The sequence below is a fragment of the Saccopteryx bilineata genome, chromosome 11, assembly GCF_036850765.1.
Source record: "Saccopteryx bilineata isolate mSacBil1 chromosome 11, mSacBil1_pri_phased_curated, whole genome shotgun sequence".
NCBI classification, from domain to species: Eukaryota; Metazoa; Chordata; class Mammalia; order Chiroptera; family Emballonuridae; genus Saccopteryx; species Saccopteryx bilineata.
In genome coordinates, this window is record NC_089500.1 from 10,336,051 (window position 1) to 10,360,794 (window position 24,744).

The 24,744-nt window shown below is 45.0% G+C and overlaps 1 protein-coding gene across 1 annotated transcript in view; it reads right to left on the reverse strand.

Annotated features, from left to right (window-relative positions):
- Positions 1-24,744, reverse strand: part of PHLPP1 (PH domain and leucine rich repeat protein phosphatase 1) — a 189,680-nt gene that overhangs the window by 8,989 nt on the left and 155,947 nt on the right. Inside the window, exons 11-14 of the mRNA XM_066246453.1 lie at positions 14,463-14,663; positions 11,370-11,532; positions 6,557-6,687; positions 1,304-1,408 (exon numbers count right to left, since the gene is read on the reverse strand). Of these exons, the coding sequence (XP_066102550.1) occupies positions 1,304-1,408; positions 6,557-6,687; positions 11,370-11,532; positions 14,463-14,663 (600 nt within the window). The remainder of the gene's footprint in view (positions 1-1,303; positions 1,409-6,556; positions 6,688-11,369; positions 11,533-14,462; positions 14,664-24,744) is intronic.

Below are 24,744 nucleotides of genomic sequence, written 5' to 3' on the forward strand. Positions count from 1 at the left end.
AGCTTGGATTTCCCACTGACGTTCATGCATTCGAAAGCAGTTTCCCCCAGGGTGACTGAGAGTAAGATGAAGGTCTTTTAATTTAAGAAGAAAGATCTCTAGGAAGGAACTTCAAGTGCTCCAAAGAATGTACAGCTTCTTCCCCTCTCCCCACAATACAAGGACACACACAGTGCCAAGGACATGGTGATGCAGTAGCCGGGGCCCAGGAGCCCCCGGGGCCGTGCCTGCGACAGGCTGCTGAGACTTGAGGAGGCTTCTCTCTCAGCACAATGCCAGGTCACACCCCCTCAGGCAGACAAGGTCCCTGTGTCAGGTCCACAACATGCCCCAATCCAGTTTCGACCCAAAGAAAAGCGACAGTCAACATGGCGACCACCATTCCACCTTCTATTTTCCATGAAGGGTAGGTGGTCAGCTCGTCAGTGGGTCTCAACCCTGGGCGCACATGAGAATTGCCTGGTGGTGGTTCTAAAACATTGATTGTTAATGGGCCTCACTTGGGGATTTTTTTTTTTTAATTTTGTCATTGGACTAATCAGTGACTGCCATGGTTAGATCGCTCTCTACTTTCGGTCCCGCCCCTGTTCTCAACGTGCTGTCCTTGTACTTTAGTTAATTAATTATGACTTCTAATTTATAAGATGCTTTACTTCTCCAGCACTAATTATCAGCATCTCTCGACAGAAAAGCAAGCAAGCCTGAAGAGCTAGTTTACGATTCTCAGGAAAATCAACATCCGCATCTGAGACAGGGAAGGCTGGTGAAAATGGGAAGAAAAAGAAATTCAGACGAACACATCCTGCTGGCAAAGACAAGCAGCTGACGTTATAGAAAACAGACATCAAACTCCTGCCAAGCTAATTTAGATCGCAGAAATCGCTCCACAGAACAGTCGGCCAATAAATGTAAGTGATCTCAACTATAGACAATCAGGGGTACTTCTTTCATATGATCCCGTTTTGCTAGGTAAACAGGCTTCAGAGAAAGAGAAAGGGGCTTTTCAAAAAGAGCAGGGATGCATTTCAATACTCAGGCCTTCTCCAAACACTGGAGGCTCACATAGATATAATGTGTCAGTTACACTGTATCCTAGCAACATCTCTCCCAAAGAGAGAGTATGTGATGCCAAGCGGGGCTGGGCTTAATGTTCAAACCTAAGTCATGAGGTGGCCTCTCTTTGGGGAATCATGCTCAAAGAAATATCACACGAGGCAAGTGTGCGCCGGTCCCAGCTCCCTTCTGCCCACGAGGGCAGGGAAACGGGCAGTAGGGCTCTGACTCCCAAGCTGCACCCACTCACTTGTTTTTCACCCCCGAAGCTTCCGTGTACCCGTGGCTCCACACAGCTGGGGCTCCAGATGCATCTCCTGCCGACGGCTGATCAATCTTGAAACAGCGGATATTACTAACAAGAGAAAAAGAAGGGACAGGAACCATTAAAACCCAACATGTATAAGTCGCTCCCTCTATCTGAGAAATGAAAAACATCTGCTAAAGCCCTCTGTCCTTAACCATTTCTCACTGGGTTTATGAGGGTCTAAACTATTGAACAATAACTAGCTACTCCTATTCACAACCAAAGTGAAGGGTTGGCCAGGGCCTGACAATCAGTTTTCATCAGCATTCTATGTCAGTGATGAGCAGCTTCCACACCAACCGCACTGGATGGCTGCTCGCCCCTGGAATGAGAAGGACCACCTTTCGGCCTTGGCACGAGAAAAAGAACTCTTAACTATTAAATTAGGTGCATTCTTACAACATGAATGCCCAGATTTAAAAAGGTCAAAACCAAAGGCACAATTATATCGTGTCTGGACGATGTAAGAGACTTCTGCAACATTCATCCTCAAAACCAATTTCTGCCCACACCTCCCCTTGAAATACTTTACAGATACTACTGCGCACTTGCCGTTCTCTGAAGCTTCCGATTCTTCCCTCACTTGCACAGCCATGTGTGGCTAAGACTGACACAGTAAAATTTCGGAGGAAATGAGGAGTACTTCAATAACGTACATGTTGACTACGTATATCTAGACCGGGAGACAAGCTCTCATCTCACCTCCACTTCTATATGCCATAATTGGTCCAATAGGGCCCACAGCAGAAATACGAAAACGATAAACTCCCAAACGTGGTTTGTTAAAAACCAGCCTACTAGAGAGCATTCAGTGTCCCCCAGACAGGAAGTCATACAGATGTGAAGGAGGTTTTTAAAAAGGCTGGCAGCCACATGGTGAATTAAAATTTTTTTATTTATAAATTACCACTAGCACCCCCACCCCCAACCCCGCTGCCCAATCACTGAAACAGGAGAAAAAGCCTATGTCTAATCTCTTAATTTAAACACTTGTCATGATCCCAAGAATTTTAATTATCTGCTGGGATTCATACTGAATACCTCTCCTAAGGACCATTCACTCCAAGAAGTAAATCAATATAGAATTGTATTTACCTCTAGAAATAGCTGGTAGCAATTCCTTTGGAATTTAAAAACATTTTGTTAAAGCAAAGTTTCTACTTTTCATTACCAGCAAACATTCACTTGCCCCTTTATCCTAAAAAGCTGAAAAACATTAAAAATCATAAATGGTGCCAACAGAAAATCTCAAAATCAAACTAATACCTCATTTTACATAGGGCTATATATACCAGGGGTAGTCAACCTTTTTATAGCTACCACCCACTTTGTATCTCTGTTAGTAGTAAAATTTTCTAACCGCCCACCAGTTCCACAGTAATGGTGATTCATAAAGTAGGGGAGTAACTTTACTTTATAAAATTTATAAAGCAGAGTTATAGCAAGTTAAAGCATATAATAATAATTACTTACCAAGTACTTTATGTCAAATTTTCGCTAAGTTTGGCAGAATAAATCTTTATAGAACAACTTACTATAGTTAAATCTATCTTTTTATTTATATTTTGGTTGCTCCGCTACTGCCCACCATGAAAGCTGGAACGCCCAGTAGTGGGCAGTAGGGACCAGGTTGACTACCACTGATACATACCTATCCTCTTTGCAAAGTTTTCAATCCTTCCAGTAAGAGAAGAACTGAAAAAGATGGGCTACCATTATTTGCTTTCTGTGACCTGGTGCCAAATTTTACCCACGTACCATGCTAAGTAAGGCAATGTCTTCTTAAGGCATGCCTAAAGACTCCACTACATCTGTGCTCCCTTTCTGAATTCTAGGGGCAAACTGAAGGCTCATTTCTAAAGATGTTTCCACTTTTTACAGAACAAAGAAATAATTCCATTTCTTACTCTGATTATTAAAGACTACACCATCCTTCAGCAACCCCATAACGCTTCCCTGTGAACCAGCAATGTCTCATTCTCTGCCTAACCGCACACTGGCTGGCTGAGCAGCAGCCTGAAGCGACCTGAACCTGGACCCGCGCGCATCTCCAAGTGAGTCCGAGATCCTGAGTCCGGACCCGCGTGCATCTCCGAGTGAGTCCAAGACCCTGAGCCTTGACCCGCGCGCATCTCTGAGTGAGTCCGAGACCCTGAGCCTGGACCCGCGTGCGCATTTCCCAGTGAGTCTGAGACCCTGAGCCTGGACCCGCGCGCGCATCTCCCAGTGAGTCCGAGACCCTGAGCCCGGACCCGGGTGCATCTCCGAGTGAGTCCAAGACCCTGAGCCTGGACCCGCGCACGCATCTCCCAGTGAGTTCGAGACCCTGAGCCCGGACCCGCGTGCATCTCCGAGTGAGTCCAAGACCCTGAGCCCGGACCTGCGCGCGCATCTCCCAGTGAGTCTGAGACCCTGAGCCTGGACCCGCGCTCGCATTTCCCAGTGAGTCTGAGACCCTGAGCCTGGACCCGCGCGCATCTCTGAGTGAATCCAAGACCCTGAGCCTGGACCGGCGCGCGCATCTCCCAGTGAGTCTGAGACCACCCGGGAGCCGGAGCTCAGTCACATGGGAGGTGCACGGTGCACTCGCCCTGGCGCACGTAGGCACGTAGGACGAGTAGGCCAACCCTCTCTAAGTGCAAGCAATCCACTGGTATGGACACTCGCCCGACTTAATAAATGGCCACAGTCTTCTAGGCGTTAAACAGAAGGTAAGGCTTTTATGTAAAAGTATTTTGATTTCATTGTCTGTTACTTTTTCTTTTTTAACTTGAGCGCACATCTATGCCTCACTTCAGTGGCTCAGGCTACTCCAGTAGCACCGCTCATTACAGTGAATTTAACAAATACATTTGCTCTTATGCCTATATCGCAGTGGGTCTGTCTTTCTATCTAACTATCTACCTACCTACCTACCTATGGCTTTCCATTTTTTTTTCCTAATTAAATCATGGGCATTTTCCATCATTTTACATTGATTCTAAATAAAATTAGAAATGTCCTGATGACTATTTCTGTGCCCAGAATAAACACATTTTTAAAATTAATTTTTGGAATAAATTTGTGTCAGAGAAAACCTTGGTCTTAGTATGGGAATATTTTTAGAAGCTTGACACACAGGGTTGGTGACTTAAGAAAAGTGACATTTGTGTACCCCAGGAGTACCAACTTGAGGGAGAATATCGTCACCATTTAAATCATTAATATTTCCTTGAGTTACTAATCAAGTTGAACACGATCTTTTCCTGTAACTATCTGTATTTCTTTTGTTAAATATTAGTATCTTTCACTTATTTTGTTTGAGCACTTTTCTTACTGACACATGAGAACATTTTCTATTAAATATTAAAACTTTTATTTTCATATTTCTGCTAATGTTTCTTCTTAGTCTGTCCTCCCTTTTAGAGTTGCTCTTGGTGGCTTTTGGAATAGAGATTTAAGCCTTTTGTGCATTACAAGTATTTTCATATATTAAATATATATAACAGAAATATCAAAACCAATCTACATATATTGATTTCTCTTCTTGTGAGCACCCCTCCCTTCCTTTTCTGGCCTAAAAAGTCCTCTTCTGGCTTGTAAATATATTCATATGATTTCTTCTTACTTTTAAAAATTATTTCGTTTTATAGCTTTAACTCTTTAACTTGGCTGGAATTTATTTCAATGTGAGATAAGAATTCAACTTTTATTTTTCTCCGAATAGGTAGTTGCATTTACTAATGAATTTTGATATATTTAACACAGAATTTCATATCATATTTGTAAAACTACTTGAAAGGCACCTGTGTACACATGAAATGCATTTTGATAACCCATGGGCTCTTAACCCTGAGGTGCCCGTTTGAGAGTGTGTGGGCCTCCTCCACGCCGTGTCGGTGAGGGACCTGGGCTTTGGGCAGACTGGGGGCCCAGGCCGAGGTGTTACACACAGACTGATAAACAGTGGAGAGAGCCCTGGTCCCCGGACACTTCCCTAGGGACACTCTATTAGGCCGTATTCATTAGTTATATGTCAAAATCTATGTTCTCAATAAGTATTGAATACTTAAAATATCAACAAACAGGTACAGATTAGGCCAATGCCATCCAGGAATCACCTTAAATGCTTTTCAAATTTTGGTTTTGCACTAAAGGTTAGGACCAAAAATAGTATTAATACTACTACTTCTTTTCAAAATTCTTCTCTTCTTTTACTATTTTTTCTGAGATAACAGAAGATGATTTTCAGCAACAGATATTATAGCAGGGTTTAAGCATATAAGGCATACATAATGACTAATGGCTGTCAGTGTCTAAGACTGTCACTTAAAGATACACAGCCAAAAAGTCCAAAAATTCAGAATAGTTTAAAGAAGAAAATTAAGACCACCATAAAATAGAGAATAACAGTATCTTAACATTTTTTTGTCCTTTTGGGCATTTTTGTAGGTGTGCACAAACTCACACATGCACATATACCCCCCCCCCAATACATAGAAATTTATTTTGCTAAACGTGTAATTATACTAGACAAATTTCTCCATTATACAGTGGAGACCTTCTGAGTTAGTAACATAACTGTGCAACATTGTTTTTAGTGGCTACATAATATTCAACTGTGGAGCATAATTTAATTCTACTGATATACATTTAGAGTTCTCCATAGTGTTCTCCTATAAAGACATCTTTTCTAATAAGGGTTACCTTCAGTATTTTACATAGAGAGCTTGAACCTAATTCTCCATCAACTTAAAGAATAAGACAATATCAACGAACTCTTTCCCAAAACACGAAGAGAACTTCACAGGATCTCCCTATCCCATGCTCCCAGCCCCATTATTCGCCTCTCCCCAAATCCTCCTAAACCATCTGCACCCCACAGCACCCCAGTCATCATGACCAAGAGGACAGTTTGTGCCTCGGTCATCTGTCACTCTCCCATCTTTACCTCCCATTTTCCACCGTGTATTCATTATTCTTGCTTCTTTTTCTTTAGATAGTTTCTAAAAGAAGTTTCTGAAAGGACATGTGAGTGTCCAATGATCAGAATTTTTTTGGACCCCCCATTTTTGGTAGACTACAGACTTGCATATCACGTCCAATGTGTGCAGACGACGCCTAAACATCCATGGAAGCTGTTCAAGGTCTCCCCTTGGATGGAAGCCTATTGTCAGCGAACACGGATAGGGGTACAGTACCTCCCAAAACACTTACTTTAGCAGTTCCAGGGTTTTGTGATCGAGGGCCAGCCGGGGGTTCCCGGTCAGGTCCAGTTCTTGCAGTTTGGGGGGCAGGTTCTCTGGTAAGGTGACTTCACTTAGCTCGTTACAGCTCAGGTCCACGCACTGAAGAAATAGGGGGGACAAGGAGGTGGTCAGGAGGTGTTAGGCACCCACGCTTCGCAGAGCCTGTCCGGCTGCTCACCACTCTCCGCTGCTCAAATGCAGGAAAGGAAGCTTGTCTGCTATTCAGCCGCAGGCTGAGAGGCAGTTTGTTAAATGCAGTTTAAATTTTACTCTCTTTGAATAAGGCAAAAAAAAAAGAAATTAAAATCTCTGGTCTTTATTCTCCTATCTTTATCTTTTTAAGTTCATCTCTACATTTAAAAATTAAGCATTAACTGAAAAATCCTAAGAACAGACTTTCTTACTGCTGCCAATCTCTGCACCTGCTGTGGCCCTGAGTGTTATACAGCGGGTCCTCGGGGGATGACACAGTTCTGTTTCTACGACAGTGACGTGACCCGAATTTTGGTGTAGTCAAAACACACCCTAGTCTAAGTCACTTGCCTATCCTAACACAGCTGTAAAATCATAATCTAGAACATAAAAACACAACAAAGCCACAGATAAAGGAAAAGGACCTAAATATAGCTTACTGTACCCTGTACTGCAGTAACAGAAAAAATGACTCTCATCTCAATTCCTTTAAGTTTTTATGGGAGCAAGCATTGTAAACTCAAAACATCGTTATGTCGAGACTGTTGTAACCTGTGGACCCCCCCCCCCCCCCCCCCGTAGTTACAATATCAGAATGGAACTTCTTAAAGCAAATAAACAAAACTCTTTTAAAATGAAGAAAAGGCAGAGAACAAATACTCAAAATGAGAAGATAGGTCAAAAGCAGCAGAATAGCCCTGGCTGGTTGGCTCAGTGGTAGAGCATCGGCCTGGCGTGTGGAAGTCCCAGGTTTGATTCCTGGTCAGGGCACACAGGCGGAGAAGCGCCCATCTGTTTCTCCACCCCTCCCCCTCTCCTTCCTCTCTCTCTCTCTCTTCCCCTCTCCCTCTCCTTCCTCTCTCTCTCTCTTCCCCTCCCACAGTTAAGGCTCCATTGGAGCAAAGTTGGCCCAGGTGCTGAGGATGGCTCTATGGCCTCTGCCTTAGGCGCTAGAATGGCTCTGGTTGCAACAGAGAGATGCCCCAGATGGGCAGAGCATCGCCCCCTGGTGGGCATGCCAGGTGGATCCCGGTTGGGCACAATGCAGGAGTTTGACTGCCTCCCCACTTCTAACTTTGGAAAAATAAAAAAAGATAAAAAAAATAAAAAGGAGCAGAATAAGGAATCAACCAGAGAGAGGCGAGCATCTGGGCCTATCTGTGACACACAATAGAAAAGGCACGAGTCAGATAAGGACCCTGCCCACCATGACTCTCTTAGAAAACAAGCACAGAAAAGGGCAGCACACTGACCAGCACAGCAATTTCGTGGTATTTGTGAGTGGGAATAACACCTCCTTTCTCACAAATCCATGTAAGGTGTAAACAAGGTCAGCCCTAACACGAGGTGCTGCACTTCTGCTCTGGGAAGGACCCCAGCAGGAGGGCCCTATGCAGGGTGAGAACAAGAGCGAGTGCTGATGTTTCCTGGTGAGGAGCCTGTGGACCCACAACTCAGCAGGACGGAGTGGAGAGCATGCAGTTATCCGGCCTGAATTGGCACCTTCCTTATAATATTGTAAAAGTGCCTAAAGAGCCTATTAAATATCTTAAGGTAGTTTAAAAGCAAATGGTATCCAAGAATTTCAGAACCTTAAAAGTAGCCCAAATCATCTTTATTTGGAAAAATTCTTAAATTCTTTTTTTTTTTTTGTATTTTTCTGAAGCTGGAAACGGGGAGAGACAGTCAGACAGACTCCCGCATGCGCCCGACCAGGATCCACCTGGCACGCCCACCAGGAGGCGAAGCTCTGCCCACCAGGGGGTGATGCTCTGCCCCTCGGGGCCTCGCTCTGCCGCAAGCGACCAGAGCCACTCTAGCGCCTGGGGCAGAGGCCCAAGGAGCCATCCCCAGCGCCCGGGCCATCTTTGCTCCAATGGAGCCTTAGCTGCAGGAGGGGAAGAGAGACAGAGAGGAAGGAGGGGGAGGGGGTGGAGAAGCAAATGGGCGCTTCTATGTGCCCTGGCCGGGAATCGAACCTGGGTCCCCTGCACGCCAGGCCGACGCTCTACCGCTGAGCCAACCGGCCAGGGCTGGAAAAATTCTTAAAAGAACTTAAATCTATAATGGATTGGGGAGAGCTGTAGACGGGTTAAAAGGAGAACCTATATTTTTGGAGAAATATATTTTTAACTGACTAAACAATAAGCTGTTTTCTTTCATACTCTTGTTCTCAAACAGTAGCAGTGATACAAAGTTATATTGTAATTTTGAATAATTACTTATTATTACAAGAGCATTATAACCCCACTATAAAAAGTTAGACAGAAAAGCTTAGAAAACTTACCCCTAAATTTAGGACCCTAACATGATCAATGCTAGTGTTCTATTTTTAAGTTAAAAACTTTAAAAAATCATAAATGTAGGTACAATGTCACTGCATGTTCATTTATTCCATATCTTCATTCCCATCACCTTTCTTTTTTTTTTTTTTTTTTCATTTTTCTGAAGCTGGAAATAGGGAGAGACAGCCAGACAGACTCCCGCATGCGCCCGACCGGGATCCACCCGGCACGCCCACCATGGGGCGATGCTCTGCCCATCCTGTGTTGCGACCAGAGCCACTCTAGCACCTGAGGCAGAGGCCACCGAGCCATCCCCAGTGCCCGGGCCATCTTTGCTCCAATGGAGCCTTGGCTGCGGGAGGGGAAGACAGAGACAGAAAGTGCGGCAGAGGGGTGGAGAAGCAAATGGGCGCTTCTCCTGTGTGCCCTGGCCAGGAATCGAACCTGGGTCCTCCGCACGCTAGGCCAACACTCTACTGCTGAGCCACCCGGCCAGGGCCCATCACCTTTCTTTAATCACCTTAGTAATTTGAGTACAACAATTCACTTTACCTAAACATTCATAACAGGGAAATGGTCACCTTTCTGTTTTGTTTACCCAATTTCAAATAATGGTTGCATGAACAGTGAGCTGGACTTCAATGAAAAGTTGATACTGGTTAATAATGGTTTATGTTGTCAGCAGAGTTAGCATCCATCACAGATAAGACAAGTGGCACAAGTATAATCTACTGGATGACTCTGACACGAGCGTCAGGACTGGCAGTGTGGGTCACTCAGAGCACATGTGGTCGACAGGAATAAATTCAGAGGTCAGAGTACACGTTATAGGAAAAGATTAAAGACATTTTAGAACACCACTAAATCTTAAAAAAATTGGTTGGCAACAGATTTTATAATGCGGCCTGGAGATTCAAACTCAGAATTCTGCAAATGTAAGATTGCTCATTCTTTAAATTAGCAAATTATAAGATGAGTTCAATAGGGTATTTACTCATCGAGATAATCCTGGCGATGGTACAGCAGGTCTTCTCAGAGATGGTGCTAATGCACTAACCCCTGCCCAGGCCCATTTGGTCACCTCCATTAGCCTGTGTCAACATGCCCCCACCCTGGAGGACGGTGACGCTTCCCAGCTTTGCTCTCAGTCCCCCTTCCCTCTGACCCACTCCCCACATGCTGTCCTCAGGGCGCTCTCTGCTGTGGTTTATTCCATCTGATCACATGCCAGCTTCACACTCCTCCGGCCCTTCAACCTGCCACCAGACTCCTTCGGTATGTCAAAGTAGGTACACCTCAGCCAGGTAAATGTATAAAATCTACTGTCGTAAAAAATTATGCATGCTATTTAAAGCATCTTCAAATGTCTGATATATCAAGAGTGTGTGTGTGTGTGTATGTGTGTGTGTGTGTGTAAAATCAGCAAGCGCCTGCCAAGGGAGGCACGGCTAAGTAGGACAACTTTTGTTCCTTATTAGGAGACCAGAATATGCTTCTCGTCCACACCCGTTGTTACTTTTTATTAAGCATAAAACGGAAGATAAGCAGAAATGCTAAGAGGCAAATGAACAACGACATTTGATATCTGTAAAGAATTCTCCCTTTTGCACACACACGCGCAGACACACGCACACACACACACACTAAACTGCTGTCGGATGACTTTCATGCTAGTGAACAGGTTTCGCCGCACACGCCTACCCTGAGTCAGGAGTCAGGGCTGCACCAATTTGCTGTCTTCACTTTCAGGGACTGCTACATGTGTCAGCACCCCGGGGTCCTCCCCCATCACTGGGGATGTCTGTTCTGCCAATTCCATGACGCAGAGATGAACGTTTGGTGACTAATAAGGCTGAACCTACATGGGGACTTAGGCTGGGTTGGGCACTGTAGTGGCGGATGCTACTTAGTGTGGGAGGGGAGGACAGTGGCACCATGAAGCTTCTCAGCCTGCGCTCACACCAGATTCAGTCTTAGAGCCTGGAAGTAAGTAGGATGGTGTATTAGACAGACAGGGGACGTTCGGTGGCTACGGGACTAGCCTCGTGCCATGCAGCTGGGTAAGGGGCAGGGCCCGGAATAAAATTTTCCCAATCCCAGTCCAGTGTGTTTTGATTTAGGTTTTCTTTTCCCTCCCTCTGCTGACTCAACAATGTGCTTGGTGGCTAGACAAGATGGAGCAAGGACACCCGCGTCTCCATGCTGAGCAAGTTCCGCGCTGGTGCACATGCCCCGATGGACTGAATCGGGCCAGGACCCTCCCGCGGCCCTGAGGCCTGGGGCTCCCGGAGGCTCGGCACGCACCTTGACTTCCGGGAGCTGCATGACTTCGGGGAAGACCTCGATGCAGTTGGAGTGGGCGATGACGGTGTGCAGGCGCCTGCAGTTCGTGATGGTCGTCGGGATGGCTTTCAGCTTGTTCCCGCTGATGTCCACTTCTTCAAGTTCCTCCAGCTTTGCCATTTTGCTAAAAAAGTAAAAGAGAGAAAGAGAGAGAAAATCCACAGGGCAGAGAGTCATAAGATAATTATGAAGCAAATCAAAAAGAAGACAATACATAATGAAAATCAAAGGGGGGGGCTAAGCTTCAAAGAACTTTTAAAAACTTGCTTGTAATCGTCATTTCAACAAACAAGGCCATCTTTTCACTATTGTTTTTGAGTATCAGAGTAGTTTAACATCCCCTTTCCTACTGCAAAAGAAAACCCTATTAACTTGAACTTGAAATTGGCAAGAGAAATGGGATGGGTATCCTTCTCTGAAAACACTGTGTGTGAATCCAGCGACCCTGGCCACAATCACTTTGCTATGCAGCTCAGTCTAAACCCCAGTGAAAGTCCTGCTCACAGAGGTCTGGAGCTGGTGTTATCCCAACAGCAGTGCTTTAAAGAGTGTAGGTGGACAGGACAGTGTCCTCTACACTGGCAAGTAAAACTCACGGGGGTACTGGAGACGAGGGTCACAGCTCACAGGAAGGTACGCTTCCCCTAAAACTGCACTTCCCAACCCTGCTGTCACCCTGATGACAAGGTGCTGGCAAGGGCGGGTGTGTGTGTGTGTGTGTGTGTGTGTGCACGCGCGCGTGCGCTGAAAGGTCACCTGCACTGTCTCCGTGCTTCCTGGCAGGGCGCACAGGTAAGCCACACCCTGAAGTCATTTCCTTCGACTCCTCCCAAACGTCCACAAGGAAGGAAGCACTCTGACCTTCCCTTAATAACGTGTCCTAAGGTTATCTTAAACTTTTGTTAAATAATGTATTTTATTGTTCAATCTTAATCTAGAATTAACCTTCATAATATTATAATTATAGGAACTAAATAAAGGAAAATTTCTGAGTCAGGGTGTCTGGCATTTTCTATAATAAATATGGAGGAAAAGCCCCCGTTTCCATAACCCTATAAACCACGCACGACCTGACACTTAGCCATTCCCCTTTCCTGCCGCTGGTGACGCTGGTTTCACAACGCAAGCACAGCGGGGGTGCAACGCAAATCTGTAATTGAGTTACTAAATTGGCTCATTTAGTTTACAGTTATTGGTATCTTCTCTGCTTGCTGTGGTTTTGTCACAATAAACCTTTAAAAACTTAGGAGAAACCCTTTATTACTTCTCTTTCTGTCATCTCTCCCATCTAAAAGTTGTATTGTTTGCCCATCTTGAAAATAAACAGGTGCCCAAGCTACAATCAGAACTAGATTTTTGTCTCATGAAATCCTATCTTTTAATCTGATACATAGACGCCGTGGTGTGGTGTCAGGGTATGCTGCAGACAGCATCACATACACAGACCGTGAAGTAACCCACTTCATGATAGCCTGAATTTGTAAGACTATCATTTGAATAGGTTATCATCACATTTTGAAAAGAAATGTGGAGAAACCAATGGGTAATGGGGCCGAGAAATGATGGAAAGCAGAGAAATCAGAGCTAAGAGAGGAGATAAAGGAGCATATGTCACTCAACATGAAAAGAAGGTGGCCGTTGGCGGCTTTGACTGCTAGAGCATGGTCCTCGTGTAGGCTCGACCTCATGTAGACATGGTGAGTTCCAATCCTGTCCTATAGGGGAGCTACTGTGCCATATCACAGTCCCCCGGAGATAGAAATGATGGCAGGATGGGTTGTGAAGGGATGCATAGAAAATCCTCTGTCCTTTGGGTCATTACAACTGACATGGGCCCCTGGGGTCACCCTCCGAATCTGAGTTTGATAATCATTTCTCCTGCAGGGCTCAGACATTTACCATCTGAAACAGGATAGTGAGTCCCTTCAGATATATTATCTCACGTGATCACCATGGTTTCTTCCCAAATATCATCTTATCATTCTATCATAAAGTACATAGAAGTTCTTTAAAAAATGGAACCATTAACATCAAACGAAGGAAAAAACTACAGAAATAAACATGTCCTACAAAAAAAGCATTGCAGTGCTTTAAGTCGGTGCCATTTGTGCCTTTCCCCTTCAGAAAAGGTTTAAACACACTGCTCGTCCTGACGGCAGCGGAGGGAGCCTGTGCCAGGATTTTGCTTTGGCCCAGGGCTCAGATGCAGTTAGCAGAATACCAGAGGGGTTAGCATCTGCTTCTTTGATGTGTGGGTATGTGTTCCAAGTCCCAACTTGTGAGATGGACACGTGCCACTGGCATGCAAGGGGAGTAGATCCTTCGTGGAAGGCGCAGTGTGTGGTTCGCCAAAAGCCAGACATAACGCTGCTGCTCGTAAAAATCCACTAGAAATCCACATCAAAATATTAAAAATGGGATCTTCTGAGAGCCCGACAACATTGGTAGCGTCACATTGTTTCTATGGTTGCAGAGGCCAACCCTGCTTCTTACACCAGTAGCACAAACACCAAAAAGCTGGCCGCTGATTAAGCACCTTCAGTTTCCTCGTTTATGTTTTAATTACCACACAGGATATTAGGTTAATTTTTTTGCCAAAGTTAATTTGGCTAAGAGGAAGCAAAGGAAAATACACATCTGCTAAACAGCATACCTTGTTTCAAAACGGTAAGACGTTGTAGTGAGTGGGTGGTGGATACACTCCTATTAGGAAAGCCCACCTGTGGATACACTCCTATTAGGAATGTGGATACACTCCTATTAGGAATGTGGATACACTCCTATTAGGAATGTGGATATACTCCTATTAGGAAAGCCCACCTGTGGATAAACTCCTATTAGGAATGTGGATACACTCCTATTAGGAAAGCCCATGTGTCTCCCGTGGGGGAATGCTGCATGGGCTTATAGGAAAGGCCACTGTGAAGAAGAACCAGGGTGGAGCAAGCTCTCCACGGTCTGGGAGGGGAATATGTCAGCTGTCACCTCCCTTTCCACCTGCGACCCTGTTTTCAGAAACGCGCCGAGCAACGTCGCTGCGTGGCCTCCACTTACCTTGCCGGGAAGCTCTGGAGCCGGTTATAGGCCAGGTGCAGGACCTTCAGGTGGGGGTGTCCGGTGAGCAAGGGCATGCACTTGTCGCTGAGGTGGTTGTTGGTCAGATACAGCTCCTGCAGGACACTGCTGGTCTCTTCCGAGAGCGTGGCCGGCGGCAGCATCTCCAGTCTGTTCGCGGAGGCGTTCAGGAACCTCAGGCTACGACAAAACGCAATGAGATCCGCGGGTGAGACTCCAGTCCAGAGTCCTCAGAAAGCCGTTCTTGGGTGGCGACCTAGCACGTGGGACGCTGGGTTTAGAAACAGCAGTTTAAAGACAGGACCTGGCTTTTGCAGGCATCAGGACACCTGGCCCTGCTGTCTATGTTGAACATAATATTATCTATGTGTGTTAAATATGAAGAGAGAGAAATCAATTTTTATGGAAGCACAAAGGTGAGAGGAAGTGACTAATTTAATAGCTGATGGGGAGTGGGAGAGTGTGCTCAAGTCAATATTTTGTCTTTAGGAAGAGAAAAACAATTGATTTTTTTTTGAAAGAGCACCTATAGTAATAAAAACAATTGGACATTAGGTCACAACACATCTAAATCACATAGCAACTGAGTCCTTGTCAGTGTGAAGCCAAAATCACACTTTGCCGACCTAGATTCACAACGGCAGGATGTGATTTGTTCCCATCACGGAACACCGTGAAGCCGGGAAGGTGAAGCGCTCCGATCGCATGGTCAACAAGGGCGAGCCTCACAAACGGAACGTTGAAGGAACGAAGTGGAGAACAGAGGATACACCACGCAGTCGTCACCACAGAGCGTGGCACCGGGCACCCAGGGTCTGCGGTGTTAGCAGTAAGGGAAAGGAAGCGAGGTCTAGAAGAGGGTTTCTGGTTTTTCTAACACAGTAACATTTCGGTTCTTGATCCAGGTGCTGGTTACATAAGTGTCACTTTTTGAAAATTCACCATGTGCTACACCTATGATTTGGCCCCTTTTCTGTATCTACATTAGCCCTCAAACATTTTTACACTAAAACAAATAAACCTATATATAACACATATATATAAACCTATATATAAATATATATATGCACATATATCTGCAACTGGTTATCCAAAGATAGGGTGAGCAATGGCTAAAATATGAAGACTGTTTCTGTACCCCAAATAACTAAAATCGTCAAGAACAGTCATCCTCCAGGAATTGTGAGACACAGACAAAGGCAGAGCTGCAGACCCAGAAGGGAGCCCTGACTGTGGCCAGGTCCACGGCCATTCGGTGGGGAAGGTCCCAGCAGGGACTGTGTGTGGCTCCCGGCTCAGACAAGCCCCGGCCTCACAATGGCTCTCTGCGGTGTCGTCTCCACTGTGGAGTCACAGCCGCCCAAACATGCACAGCGTTCAGCCCGCACGGCTCACCTGCTGCGGCTCGCTGGGTCAAAGCTGCCCTGCCTCCTCCCCTAGAACGACCCTGGTTAATGAACTTCCAGTCTCTTGTTTTAAAATCACCTGGGTCTAAAACTGTCAGCATTCAATTCAGGACTATCCTGCCATATGTTTGGGGGGAAATAAAAAAGAATAATATCTTCTTTAAAAGAATATGGACTATCAGATCCAGTTCTTTTCGATCTTGGCTTAAAAAAAAAAGGCTTTGCTTTCAGGAGTCATCCCCAGAGCTGTCATTCCCTGCTCCCAATCCACTAATACTTCCCAATCTTGCAACTCCCACATGCTTACACACACACGCGCGCACACACACACACACATGCACACACACACACAGATCCACTACTTATCCAAAGAAAAGCAGCTTCCCCAAAATAGAACATTTTCCATTAAAGAAACACGTATTCTGTTGACATTTATTAAAAAAAGAAAAGGAAGCTAGAAAAGGGCTGTACAAACCATAAATAGTCATGGGAAATTACAGTCGTGTGTGCTGCAGAGGAAAAAAGAAAGGTCATTCATGCCGTTTCTGAAATGGCTTTGAACCAGGAAGGAAACCCGTTTCCGCGCCATCGTTCTCCAAAGAACTTTGATACGTCTGTTCCTTAGGTCCCTGTCTATTCATCTGAATTAAATACCCTGCTAAGAATTCTTCAGTGCAGAATTAGAAAAAATTAAAATGGATCGTCCTAAAACACCATGGGCAAGGGCTGGATGAGAAACCATCTGACAACCTCATTCAAACACAACTCTCTAGGAAATATGTATTAGTTATAGAGGCAGGAAAAGGAAGAAAGGAATGAATTCATAAATGTTTGCACACTTGTAGGCCAGAAAGAGAGGGGACATTGTTTTGAAAGGAGAAAAGATTGACAAGCAATGCTTATCTAGAAAATCACTCACACCACCTGCATGAAGGCAAAACAGTGATTTCCAGCCTGACCTGTGGTGGCGCAGTGGATAAAGCGTTGACCTGGAATGCTGAGGTTGTCGGTTCAAAACCCTGGGCTTGCCCGGTCAAGGCACATATGGGAGTTGAAGCTTCCTGCTCCTCCCCCCTTCTCTCTCTCTCTCTCTCTCTCTCTCTCTCTCTCTCTCTCTCCCCCCCCCTCTAAAATGAATAAATAAATAAAAATAATTAAAAAAAAAAGTGATTTCCAAAGAGATGTTTTCATTCACGGTGTTGAAATCTGTCTATACTGCAGCAGCTATGTACTTTTTATGGGAAATTAAGGGGTGGGGGGGAATCTCACATCCTCTCCCTCCAGGAAATAAAACTAAGTTGAAGATACAATGGCTGGTCCCCAAGGGTTACATTTGTGCTGAATCAAGCCTGACTGAGTCATCCTATTAGTCAATGGACAGAGAGCAAACAAGTGGACTAAAAAGATTTTTTATTATAATGGTCTCAGGAAAATTAAATTCAGTACCCATTCTCTTAAAGAGAAATTGCTTGCTGGCCTGACCTGTGGTGGTGCAGTGGATAAAACAATGACCTGGAGCGCTGAAGTCACCAGTTCGAAACCCTGGGCTTGCCCAGTCAAGCAAGGCACATATGGGAGTTGATGCTTCCTGTTCCTCCCCCAACCATTTCTCTCTCTCTCTCTCTCTCTCTCTCTCGTCTCTAAAATGAATAAATAATAAAAATAAATAAATAAATAAACAAAAATGCTCTGCAGCCTCATGGTTTCAGGATACAAATTAAATTGGTTTAATGTGGGTGTTGTATTTCCACTAGAATGAGCAACTGCTTTAATTTTGCAAAAATTAACAGTTTTCCTCAATGAATAGGGTATATCACCCCACCCCTCTTGCTTTCAGTGAAATCCCTAAAGCACTGAGTTTGGTCTCAACCTCCACAGGATGTGATTACCCGTTAGGCTTCATCCTTATAGATTTCCGTAATAACTGCATAAACTACTGTTCAATGTGCCAGGAGAGGCTTCACCCGTACAGCCCTCCTTTCTGTGCAACCCTCTTCTAATTAGGAGAAAAGCAGTAACACACCACTGCTTTCTCTCCATGTGCACTGGGCTTTGTAGAGACCACAGCTCTTTCCTATTTTCTATTTCATTTGATTCTCCCCCCACCCCAGAGAGGCTCCCCCTCCATACTTCACAGAAGACAGAAACTGAAGCTGAGAAACGTCGAATTACTTGGCAATAGTTATAAATAGGAGTTAGTAGCAGAGCTAGGAATAAAACACAGACCTCGTTAGTCTTAAGAGTCCACGATTCTCTAACGGACCTTTCCAAGATTCAAGTGGTAAAAGACAGTGGTAATAATAATAAAACATGGTCCTGAGGACACTTTCATAGGCCCTTCTCTCCAAAACAGCTGAAGGTCCAGCAGGGCACCCGCCGGGGAGCAGGAAGACCACACGTGCAACCACACTTCAAACCCAATTCTTCAAATAACCTAATACACAGCACAGGACTCAACACGTTCCTCAGCAGAAGGGCAGACGTTATAGAAACCAGACCCTGGGGTAGGGCCCTGCCCTAACGCCCTGGGATTGTGACCAACCCATCCCGCTTCCTGGCAATGGCTCTGTCCTTCCTCGGCACGTTCTGCCTACCTCTTGGCTCACCAAATTTTATTTTTTTGGTTTTGTTTTGCTGTCCAGTAATTTCCAGGACACACTTAAATCTTATAGCCAAACCAACCCCGAAACAAAGCACAGGACTTGGTAGCACAACACATTTATCGAGTTGTGGGCACACTGGGCGTTCCGCACTTAAATTACTTTCTTGGAGATCAGTCCTGGGACTCCGGTCTGCTGCAAATGCGAAAGGTTAAGGACACTAAGCCCAGAGAAACTCTTCCACATTCAGACAAACCCCTGATTTTTGGCCCCAAAATGTTCCAGAAGTCTCAAACAAAGCAATCTAAATTCCTTATCATTTGTCTTCACAACACAGCACTCTTGACAATTTCATCCATCTTCATAAGGCTGATCACTGTTAAGCAAGGGCTTTCAACTTTTTTTATGGCAGTAATCAAGGGGACAAAATACATTTTACATGGCCACCAGTACAGTGCACATGCAAAATATCCATGTGTAACCGAAACCAAAGTTTCATGAAGCCATATTTATCCTCCCTCTGACACTAGTATTTTCTATTTAATTTTTAAGTGCTGGTAGAAACCCATTAAATTAATGTTCCACCCTACTAATGAGTTTGAAAAAGAACCACAATTGCTGTCTAGCAACACCACCTAATAGTGGGGATTGCAAGTGAAGAAAAAATGCACATCAGTCCAATAGAATTCACACACTATTATTTTGGAAGGTCTGAATATCTGCCTGGCTCAGGCAATAAAGATCATAAGCCCACAGTGAAAAGGAACAGAAGTTATAAAGATATAAGAATTATTAAATAAGAACTTAAAAATAATTTTAAATTTAATTTTTAAATACTAAATAATAATTAAAATATAATTAATTAACATTGATGCAGCACTGTCAATTAATCTACAGATTTTATCCTAATTTCATCAACTGTTCCACTGATGCCCTCTATCTGGTCCAGGATCCAGTCCAGGACCCTATTCTGCACTTCATTATTATGCCTTCAAACTCTCCTTTAATCAGCCTTATCTGTCTCAAATGAGCTTGACACTTCTGAAAAGTATTAGGCAATTATTATGTAGAATATCTTTCAATTTGGGTTTATCATCCCTAGAATAAGGTGATGTATTTTGGCAAAATACGCAGAAGTGACATTTTTGCCCTCTTATCAGCAGGTTCATGATCCTCGACTTCGACCCCGAGGTAGTCTTATTAAGTAGGTTAGAGGAAGGCCTCAAAATCTGCAGCATTAAAAAATCTGATGGCTGGCCAGTTGGGTCAGTAGAGTTCAGCTAAGGCCAGGAATCTGCATATCTAATAAGTAATCTACAGGATTCTACAGACACTTCGAGGAATATTGTTTTATTCCACTATGGCTCTCAAAACATTAGAACTTCATGAGAGAGCTCTCCATTAAAAAGAAAATAAAATGTGTAGGCAACTCAGCTCTTGAAAATGCCAGCAATATCTGTCTTTGCCAAAAGGCACCAGTTGTCATGGTCAATCGATTATGCTCTCTCAAATTTACTGTTCCCTTTTAGGCCCCTTGATGTTTACACATGTCCTGTCTGAGTCACTATCACTTATGGTCCGTAATGTGACTAACACTCTGGGGATATCTATTAATTACCATGTACTTCCATGTGTGCATACACCCCCTACCCCCCTTTCCCACTCCTGGAAATGCCTCGTAGTGTTCTAACCAGGGATAAAAACAGACTCTTGTGTCTACCCACAACAGCAACCTCTAACGCCCTCTGAAGGGTCCCCTGTGGCTTTGTTAATCTGAGTGATCTCATCAGGAGTGGTTCTCTGACCATCAAACAAGTGTGCAGATGCAAGCTGGATTAGGAAGTCAGACAGCGCCAAGATTTCATGCAGAACAGAAGGACAGTGATACCTCGTCCATCCACTCTGGAGGTCCGTGGGGAACACCAACGCCCGCCCCGGCCCATCTGTTGATGAAATCTGATGATCTGAAATTCTTTTGGGGGTTTCCATCAAGAAAATCTTCAACTCTAAGCAAGAAGAGGTAAGAGGAGCGACCTCGGCCGATAAGATCCAGATTGGAATCCCCGCAGGTTCACCCTGCAGAACCAAATCCCAACTTGACCCTGAGATCAAAATCACAGTCAATTTCTCAGCAACATACAGCCTGTCCTGTTTCACCTATGTCTCCGGTTTCCAAGCTGCCAGCAAAGAGCAAGTCAAACTCAACAAAACCTCAGGACGACCAGGAGAGTAAGCTTGTAAACGGAAATTCCTCACAGGAGTCGGAGGGATTTTAGTAAATTGGTCTGAAGTTTACAGAGGAAGATAAAGATACCTGTACAAGGAACTGTCATCTAATTCAGAGTCAACCTCCCCTTCCCTATTTGGTTCCCAAATACCTTCCTGCTGCCCTGTAAAAAGCACATTAACACACACCCTCCTAAAGTTGCAGTATCTCACAGACAAGGTTGGATAACTAAAATCACGGTATTAGTTTTAGCAGCCAAGATTCAGAGTCAAGAAAAACTCCCACGAAAGCATCTTTTGCTCTGTGTCCAACCATGCATGTTTTCCCGACAGTTCTCTTGAGGTTTCCAAACACAAGTTCTCAGAACACAAACTAAACCGTTTATAACTTACGAAGATTAGTATTCAGGCCCTTTCTTCCGTTATATAACTTTACAGAACTGGTCACACTACTTCATTACCACAGGGAGGGGGGCGGTTGCAAAAGGGATTAGCTATATATTTGTAAGATCTGTATTATGGAGCAAGACAAAGGGGAGGAGAATTGCAGCAAAGTTTCGTCACTTTGCATGTCCTGGTGCTGATCTCCTCGCCAAGGCCAAGTTAAACCCACCCAGGTTTGCTCCTTCTCTCCTACCCTCTCACACCCACCTTTCAGCATGGCTTCCTGTGCAGTCATTCTAAACCCTACATGAGATTGTCAGTGCCTTCAGGGTGACGCCTATGTCCATCGGTCATTGTCTACCCCCTGCACCACTTGGCACAGTGGCCTCAACGTACTAGGTCAGTAAGACGCTGGCCACCGGAACCATGTGAACAAATCACCAGGAACACCGCCTGCAGGAAGCTTGCCACAAGGATTCTCTCCTAAAACACCCCCTTTTAGTATTTCAAACTTCGTGTTTTCTGGGCTGACCCACTGGCTCCCACCCATCAGTACAAGTTTATTCCTTCCCCCAAGTTCATCAAACCAAATATACAGTATCTCTACGTTTTATGGAATCCAAATTATTATTACTATATTTTAGATGTAGGTTGATAAAACCTAAATTTTTTAGGTTTTGAAAAGGAATACATAGAAGTATTAACCCTTTAAGAAGCCAGAAATAGTTTGGTGAGGATCATTGTAAAATGTTGTTTTTCTTGGCTTCCATCAGGTACAATTAATACAAGAACGATGTTCAAAAATGAAGAGCTCACCAGTTTACCCCACCCTCTTCACAACCCTCTGCGTGCGAGAAGCAAACCTCTTCGCTTTCCTGACGCTGAGTCACCACCAGTCAGATCAGTTGTGACCAGAGATGTGGCTATTGCATGGGTTGGAAAACAAAGGCACCACAATATGCCTGCCTAAAAAAGTTCCTTATCTCAGCCTTTTCTGTCATTTGTTTTTCTCTCACAAGATAAAAGCAGGAGGGTGCTTGCTTTCCTAACTTACCCGAGCCCTTCCTTCAGAACTTTCCTGTGGCAGAAAGGCACTGAGCCGGCCTGCCCCCCTCGTGAGACCTAGGGAGGCCCCCACACAGCCCTCTTCTCCAAAACGCAGTTGGCTCCAGACAGGCCTGACTACTCAGACTACGGAAGCTGCAGCCTAGTGGCCAGGAGCTCACACTGTGGCTCAGCCCTCCTGACCACCCCCCTTGATAGCAACTGTCCTCCAGCAGCGGCCAGTTCAGGCCCTGCATTTTCCACGCCGCATGACTAGGAACATCCCAGTTCACGCAGCCCTCCCTTTCCCAACTCACAGGTCCCATCTGGGAAGGCAGGAAATAGGGAACACGGGAAATGGAGATGCAGAGTGATCTGCCCGGGGTCGCGAAGTCAGTCCACGCCATGGTTCTCAACCTCAGGAGTCAGATCACCCATGGGAAAGATGTCCCACTCAACTCCTTGTTAACACATCTAAACACGAACCTCAGGGCACATACTCCAGAGCCGCCACCCGGCACCAAGACTGCGGGCTGACTGCCTCGAGAGAACACAACACAGGCAGAACGGTCCCCTTCAGATCAGACCCTCGGAAATGAATAAAGCACTGCTACTGTTCACTGGCGTGTTCCAGCGCTATTTACCTACTCTGTGAGGCACGAACATATCCGACTGGGCCAGAATCAGAAACGGTTTTATATCAGAGACGCCTAAAACCCAAATCCATGTCCCTACCTGTTTCAACAGCTTCAGTGCAGACCCCCAAGAAAACAAGTGGATTCATTAGAAGCCGCACCCCAAGTTTGCCTCAGCTAGCCTTAGGAAAGAAATACAAGGTCACAACACAACTGCAGACTCTCCCCAGGGGAAGGAATCAAACTCCACAGTATTCACAACAACAAAAAGCACACGTCCAGAGCTACCCACATTTGCATGGTGCACTTTTGTATAAACGCAAAGGCAAGAACAGTTCTTCCAACCATCTGGAAACATACTCATTTTGTCAGGGGAGTGATACACAGGACCGGTCAATCACCATCTAAAACCCCCTTTTCTCACAGTTCCCTTACTGCTCTATAATTATGCCAGTAGGAATCATTGGACATTAAGTGCAGAGAATGAGTGTTTTCAAAAGTGAGGGAAACAGCAGAAAAGGAGAAGGAATGCTAGAAATAGTCCCCTCCTGATCGATTGATCAGAGCGGTAGTTACAGAGGCATACAGAACGTGTGTGAAAATTCACGGAGCAGCAGGCTTCAGCAGTTATACACTCTGTTTTGTTTTGTTTTTTACTCAGTTACATTGTGACAAAAGATTGTTTAATAAGCAAAGGAAAAGGAGTGGAAGAAAACACAAACCCAGGATTGGGGTTAGTACTGAAAATTCCTTAAATTTTCTACTGTTCATTAAACAAACATCTTGTTGAGCACCTTGCTTTACTCATACACGGTGCAAGATGCTGAGGATAAAACTACAGTTAAGACATAGTCACTGGACTCAGAGTGCAGAGTCCACAAGTGGGAACAGCCAAGCAAATAAGCAATTAAACACAGTGTGTGATGAGTAGTTGGTCGGAGCAAGCACAGGGATCTGGGACATATGATCGGGCAGCAAATCAGTCCAGGAGAGCCTGAGTTCTGAGACTGCTACGTCACCCCAAATCACTGCTACGTCACCTGCAGTCCCATCTGCTGAAACATCCCTCTCCAATTTATTTTTTTAAGGCAAAAAGATCCATCACTATTTCCTTCTCTTAGAGAAGTACAAAATTAAACTTGTCTTTATTATGAGGTACACTAAAAGTTAGATCCTTCACAGTGTCTCTAAGGTTACAGTCACTCCCTGACACTAAACATTAGCAGAGATCAGAACGGTTCAGGTCGCCAGGCTGGAAGCATCAGGAACAACGCACACGGGCTGGGAGGCAAGCACGTGCTCCAAGGAGAGGGAAGGAAGTTCTGCATGTGGCAGCTCTTCACAGAAAACAGATTTCACTTAATATTTAAATAAGCCTCCCCCTCAAATCAAAACTACTTCTTTACTTAGTGAAATACATTTAGAAAAAGTGTGTTCAAAAACATAAATGTATTGCAAGGGGGAAACTATGGTAAAGATAATAAAAAGAGCCCTGGCCGGTTGGCTCAGCGGTAGAGTGTCGGCCTAGCGTGCGGAGGACCCGGGTTCGATTCCCGGCCAGGGCACACAGGAGAAGCGCCCATTTGCTTCTCCACCCCTCCGCCGCGCCTTCCTCTCTGTCTCTCTCTTCCCCTCCCACAGCCAAGGCTCCATTGGAGCAAAAATGGCCCGGGCGCTGGGGATGGCTCTGTGGCCTCTGCCTCAGGCGCTGGAGTGGCTCTGGTCGCAACATGGCAACGCCCAGGATGGGCAGAGCATCGCCCCCTGGTGGGCAGAGCGTCGCCCCTGGTGGGCGTGCCGGGTGGATCCCAGTTGGGCGCATGCGGGAGTCTGTCTGACTGTCTCTCCCTGTTTCCAGCTTCAGAAATAGCACAAAAAAAAAAAAAAAAAAAAAAAAAGATAATAAAAAGAAAAAAACAACAGAACTAAGCGAACTCTAGGAAAGCCGACCTCTGTCGCCCAAAGG